The 6,589-nt window shown below is 46.5% G+C and overlaps 1 protein-coding gene across 1 annotated transcript in view; it reads left to right on the plus strand.

The window, feature by feature from the left end:
* Traf3ip1 (TRAF3 interacting protein 1) overlaps positions 1 to 6,589 on the plus strand; it is a 55,497-nt gene that overhangs the window by 26,742 nt on the left and 22,166 nt on the right. The window contains exons 11-12 of the mRNA XM_036173448.1: positions 610 to 733; positions 916 to 952. Coding sequence (XP_036029341.1) covers positions 610 to 733; positions 916 to 952 — 161 coding nt within the window. The remainder of the gene's footprint in view (positions 1 to 609; positions 734 to 915; positions 953 to 6,589) is intronic.

A 6,589-nucleotide genomic window follows, 5' to 3' on the forward strand; every position in this document is an offset into this window, starting at 1 on the left:
GCATTCCATACTGGCGAGAGGGAGAAATATGTGTGTTCATGTTCATGATACCTCAGAATGCATAGGCCAGTGTTGGGTTGTGTTTCACTGACCTCTAGATAGAAGACTTTCAAAGCATAAAAAGGAAGAGTTGAAGGCTTAATTGCACAAAAGTTAGAAACAAAGGGTACCCCAAAGCTGAACATACAGAAGAGGTAGTGGATATGGTGGCTGGGCCTAGAGGAGCCGTTCTGTGAAGAGGTGAGGTTCTGGGTCAGTGTGGCCTGAAGTGTGCCATTCTTTGACTGTCTTAGAGCCAGTGTTGGAAGAGGGAGATCCAAGAGCCTTTGTGGAGCAGAAGGACCAGCAAGGCTGGGGTAGTGGGCTGAGGTGGCCTATAGCTCTGGGCAGCATGGGGGCTTTGGGGTAGTGAAAGGTGCTGTTCTCTGTCCCCACTGTTCCCTGAGGTGTCGTTTCCCACTTCACCCACACCCTCACCCACACCCCCCTGTCTAGGGCAATGGCAGTCTGGCTTCTTTCAGATGACTGTGATGTTCCCAGATGTGTGGGGCTGATGACACTGGTGGCTAATGGGCCACTTCTAATGTAAGTGACTCTCTTCTTGCTTAGGTCAGGAAGTGGTAAAACCGTCTCCAATGTGATCATTGACTCACAGAATTCTGACAATGAGGATGATGAGCAGTTTGTGGTAGAAGCTGCCCCTCAGCTCACAGAAATGTCAGAGATTGAAATGGTTAGTTCACCAGAGGGTCCTGTTCTCAGTAAATATATTCGGCTTTTCATTCATGTAAAAACTGTTTTCCCCCCTAATTCCAGTCTAATTTCTTTAGTTTCTTTGTTTATATTTATTATTTGTTTGTTTGTTTAATGACTTTGAACATTCAGTGTACCTGATCTTTCTTCTTTTCTGCTCAGGTGCCATCAGGGGACCTGGAGGATGAGGAGAAGCATGGTGAGTGTACTTGAGTCCATATGTTCATGTGTCCATGTGTCCATGGGCTGGCTCTCCATGAGTGCTCTCACAGAGATACAAGTGGCCCTCCTGTGCCTAGCTGTGTCTAGGAGGGTCACTGTTGCTGCCACCATGTGGACCTGTAGGGAACCACAGGACCTGAGATTAGTATGGGCTCTGGTCACAGTGGCATCCTGTTTTGTCTGCCCAAGACATTAATGCCTGTATACACACATACACATATAAATTTCCTTGAGACTAGAGCTTTCTATGTAGCACAGGCTGCCTGGAACTCTCCATCCTCCTGCCTCAGCCTCCTAAATGCTGGAATTAGAAGCATGTGTTATCACACCCAACTTAGTTTCGTTTTTCATTCATATAAAATATTCCTAAGGAGTTGGGGATTTAGCTCAATGGTAGAGCACTTGCCTAACAAGCGCAAGGCCTTGGGTTCAGTCCTCAGCTCCGGACGGGCGGGCGGGGGGGGGGGAGTATTCCTATGGCTTTAAGGTTAAATGTACACAGCTAAATGCATTAAGAGGTGGAAGTTTGTTGGTTTTTTTGTTTTTTGTTTGTTTGAGGCAGGGTCCCATGTGTGGCTCTAGCTGGCCTAGAACTCACTGTGGGGACCACTTTTGACCATCCTCCTGCCTCTGCCTCATGAATGCTGAGATTATAAGTGTACACCACGCCACCCAGCACTGAGGTATAAGACTTTAGACCTTGTTCTTTCTCCCTCTACTCTCCCTCGCCCTTATGTGCAGGTGAAAATATGAGTACTATTTTCATTTAAAAATGTGTGTGTGTGTGTGTGTGTGTGTGTGTACAGATGTGTGTGTGTGTGTATGTGTGTGTATGTATGTATGTGTGTGGTGTGTGTGTATGTATGTGTGTATGTATGTGTGTGTATGTATGTGTGTGTGTGTGTGTACAGATGTGTGTGTGTGTATGTGTGAGTGTGTGTGAGTGTGTGTGTGTGTGTGTGTGTGTGTGTGTGTGTGTGTGTGTGGTCTGCTGGCTTCCATTCCAGCACAGAGGCAGTTTTGGCCGCTCTTCATAGTGGTGTGTTATATACCATGTGGCTATGTCATAACTCATCTGTTCAACCTCATTGGGTAAAAAAACACTTTTTCTTTTGTTTTTTTAAGACAAGGTTTCTCTGTGTAACAGCCCTGAGTGTCTGGGAACTTGCTTTGTAGACCAGGTTAACCTTGAACTTACAGAAATTCATCTGCCTCTGCCTCCCAAGTGCTGGGATTAAAGGCATGCACCACCACTGCCTGGCAAAAAAATCAAAAACTGCCTTTAAGTATATTTTATTAATTATGTTTGAGTTTGCTGCTGGTGGATAAGTCTTAAATCCAACCAGAAAGTAGCTGGTAACCTCTATACACTTGTGCCATGGTTGCGCCATGGGTGTCTCGTGCCTCACTGGTCATTATTGTGGTTCTCAGGGTTTGCAGCCCAGTTACACTGTTGATGGCGCTACCCCAGCAGCCTACATAGCTCTGGAAAACAGTGTTTTTTAAGAAAATGACTTTTTCCTAAGCTATTTACACCGTGGAGATTTCTAAAAGAACGTTAGTATTCCTGCCTAATCTAAAAGCAGTGTCAGCACTGAGAAACCATTAGAATCGCTCTGTTGGAGTAGGTAGTTACATTCTGGGGTGTTGATCCACATTTCTTCTTAACTTGGGGAAGAAGAAAAAAAATCTGCTTATTTCTGTGACACTTTGTGACTAGCCTATGCCAGCAGCAGGGGGCACCGTGTTCTGTCTTAGCACAGGATCAGAAGGTGTTTTGATATGGAAAGAGAAAGGATGAGAATTCAGTGTTTTGCCCATCTTCCCAATGAGGTCTGAGAGTAATAAGTAACTTCTTGGGGAATAAGCTTTAACTGAAAACTCCTGGTTTTTAACAGGTGGGCTTGTGAAAAAGATCTTGGAGACGAAGAAGGATTATGAGAAAATTGCAAGCAGTCTTCTCAAGCCCGGTGAGAAGGTAAGGAGTGGGTCTAACACGGGCACTTGGAAAAGCCTTTAGATGTTGCAGGTTCAGTAGATTTCAAACCCGTAATCTTGTTCATGTGCTTGAAGGCCATTCCCCTCCCAGCTGAAGTATAAGAAGGTGGGGCTGTCTGGGGTGCTGCTCCTCACTGTCCAGCCTGTTGCATAGGGAGCTGTTGAACCACCACTCCATGGCGTCCCTACTGGCCTTGACTGCTCATTCGCCCTGGCAGTTGTGAAAGTGGACAGGCTGACCCCTGACCCTAGGTCATTGCAAATTAAGAGCTGGGGTTTTCAGGCCTGGTTCTTACTGTGAGTTCTCTGTGTGTATGTCCCTAGGATCTTTCTTACTGATGTGTTTTTTCTTTTTAAACTGTTACGATGTAGATCCTGTGTGCAATCAGCCTCCAGCAAGGTCAGAGGCAACACATGAAGCTCCCACAAGTCACATTAGTAAGAGGATGGAACACTAAAATACCTTGAATGAGTTTTGGTGGCTGTGGTAGTTGGAATGAGAATGTCCCCTGTGGGCTCTGACATTTGAAATACTTGGTCCTCGGTTGATGGCACTGTTGGGGGAAGTGTGTCATTGGAGGCAGGCTTTGATAGTTTAAAGACTTTGATCACTGCTAGTTTGCTCTTTCTGCCTGGTGGTTAGAGTGTGAGCTCTCAGCTCCTCCTGCTGCTGCCCTGCCTTCACAACACCATCGTGGACTCTAACCCTGGGCCGTTGAGTGCAAATCAGTTACCCTGCCTTCCAGAAGGTGGTCACAGTGTCTGTCACAGCCAGTGGAGAGGAACCAGTATGGTTGATGGAAGCCTTTCCTTCCCGAGAGCTTTGGAGTTTTGAACTGGCTGGTGTGGCTGCCTCCCGTCATCCCCTTTGATGACTTTGTTGTTGTGCTTTCCCAGATATAATGTATGTACTATATATGTCTGTCTATATTGTGTGCTTGATATACATGGTGGGATCCAGCCTGTGTCTCCTTCTGTAAATATTTTTTGTAGTTTGTTACCTGCCTTTGTTCTTTTATTCTAAAGAAGTTCTAATTTTTCATTTTTAAAATTGTTTTAAAAACTCCTTTGTTGCAGTACAGACTTTAAGCTCCTTTGTACACTGAGCATTCTGTGTCGTATATCAGTTCTACCTGCTGTAAGGTAGTCGTGTTATTCTTTCTCATGCCTGATGCTATCTGCTTCACCCTTGAGTATCTGGTCAGTCCAGATTTAGTACTGTGTGTGGAGATCCGGTCCCCCGCCCTGTTCCGAGCCAGCTAGTGACAACTATCCTACACACTTGGGTGTGCTTCTGGAGAGCACCATTGTGTTCTTCCTTGCTTTAAGCGTTGTGCTTTCTGTCTGGCAAGGTCATTCCAGTTGCTCCCCTCCCCCTCCCCATTCTCCACGTTGTCTCTGCTGCTACTGAGTCTTGGGGCTGGATCATGCAGTCCTGGTAGTGAGGTTACCTTCATCTGGTTCCATGGAAAGTCTGGTAATCTTGCCAGGTATGAGTCACATGCATTTAGCCCCAGCACTCAGGAGGCAGAGGCAGGTGGATCTCTGAGTTTAAGGCCAGTTTGGTCCACAGAGTGAGTTCCAGGCCAGCCAGGGCTACACAGTGAGACCTTGTCTTAAACAAACAAGCAAACAAAAACTGAGCAAAGGTCTGGTAATTTAGATTCAGATTGTATTAGTCTAGTTCATTCGTTTGTTCATTTAGACAGGGTCTTGCTGTGTAACTCAGACTGGCCTTAAACTCATGGTTCTCCTGCCTCAGGCTCTGCTCTTGCCTGCCTCTCTTTACTTGTACTCACTCATTGTGTTGATATTGGTATTTGTGTATTGTTATGTCTGTCTGTCCCTGTACCCGACTGAAGAGATACAGTACCGCAAACGCAGTTGGAGCACCCCGGTGCCGTCATTGAGCCCACACTCTCAATCCTCAGACATAGTGTCTCCCTGCCTGAATTTAGTGCTTCTCATTCTCCTGTGTGCTGGTACAGCTTTCGGATGTGTATTCTAAGCAATGAGTAATAACTCTACATTGAAAAATGGCATGTAAATGTACCATAATCTGTATCTCTCCACAGCTTGCTTTATAGTTTCCACATTGTATTTTACACATTCCAGGGCTGGGATGTGGTTCAGTGGTAAAGCACTTGCTTAACATGTTGACAGGTCTGGGCTCCATCCTTAGCATGTCAGAAAAGAAAAGAAAAAAAGGTTTGTGTTTATACGTTTGGTTCATGTACTTTGTAGGACTTTATGGAATTCCATATGCAAGCCGTACTCTGCCAGTGTGTGTCGTTGTTGCTGCCTGTTTGCTTGTGTGGAGACACAGTCTTGCTCTGTGACCCTAGTTGGCTAGAACTTGCTATGTAGACAAGGCTAGCTTCAAACCTGTACCACCATGCCCGGCTCAGCACTTTTCTCTTTGCTCTGAGCATCTCTGTGGACTTGTGTGTCTCTGCATGTTGCTGAGGGTACATTTGTCAGGTGACGTCACCGCCTCTTTCAGCAGAGCCCCTGGGAAACCTTCCTCTTCTCCTGGCTGCCTACACCTTTTCTGCACTGTGATTCCTTTCCAGGCCGTGGCCTGGCTCATCTTCAGCGCTGTGATCCCATTCCGGGCCATGGCCTGGGCCCCCTTGGCCTGCATGTCCTTCTCAAGGCCCCCACCTCCTGTTGCCGCTCTCCCTGTGTCCCCCTTGTCATGATCTGTCCAGGTTGCCACTGTGTCCCTTGCTAGCCCCTTTTCTTGCTGTTCTCTGAGCATTAAAGTTTCAATCTTTTCATCCTTTTTATTCTCTCAAAACTTTGTTATTTAATGAGTGAATTTCTTTAATAGTTGTAAGCATTTTTATAGTTCTTCTTAATTTTGAAATAACTGTAACTTCAGTGAGGCCAGGAGATTTTTATTTGATATGTCAAAGTCTGGAGGCTACATTTCCAGCTAGCAATGGCCTACATGCCCCTGTTTTACCCTTCTATGTGCCTAACTTCAGGTGCCTTACGGGAGAAGATGGCTGCCCCATCTTAAGCCCCCAGGCTGCATTCTAGCATGCAAGAAAAGATGAAGGAGAAGGCATGCCCTCCATGTTTAGCATACTTACTGGAAGTTGGATCGCCATTTACATTGTTCATCACTGTCATAAAGAACACCATAGAGTATTTTGGCCTCTGTCAGTTTAACTAACTACAGTCATATTCCATCACCCTCAGTGAGAGCTTGGGCACGATTCTTAGGCTGAAGTCTTGGCAGGTGAGGGGTCCGGGGAGGGAGCGGCCTAGCTGGGCTGAGGTGGTCTCCCATGTGTGGGCATGTATGACAGGAAGCTTCGCACAAAGGGAGATGAGAAATGGCATTCTCCAGCTGTCTCCTCCGTGGCATTTCCTGGGGAGTTGTTTATCTCATCCGTGTTTTCCAGGCTGTTCTGAAATAGGGCTATCTGCCCACAGTTCCAGGTCTCCTCTGCTTAGCGGGGCTGGCCTCTGCTTAGCGAGGCTGGCTTCATCCTCATGATGGGATTTGCACACGCCAGGATCGCAGGCTCCGGCTGCAGTTTGGCGAGGACCTCCGTTGCTATGTCGGTAACACCCTCCTTTTCTCTGGATAGCCTTGAGGATTTAG

The sequence above is a fragment of the Onychomys torridus genome, chromosome 23 (genome assembly GCF_903995425.1).
Source record: "Onychomys torridus chromosome 23, mOncTor1.1, whole genome shotgun sequence".
Classification (NCBI taxonomy): domain Eukaryota; kingdom Metazoa; phylum Chordata; class Mammalia; order Rodentia; family Cricetidae; genus Onychomys; species Onychomys torridus.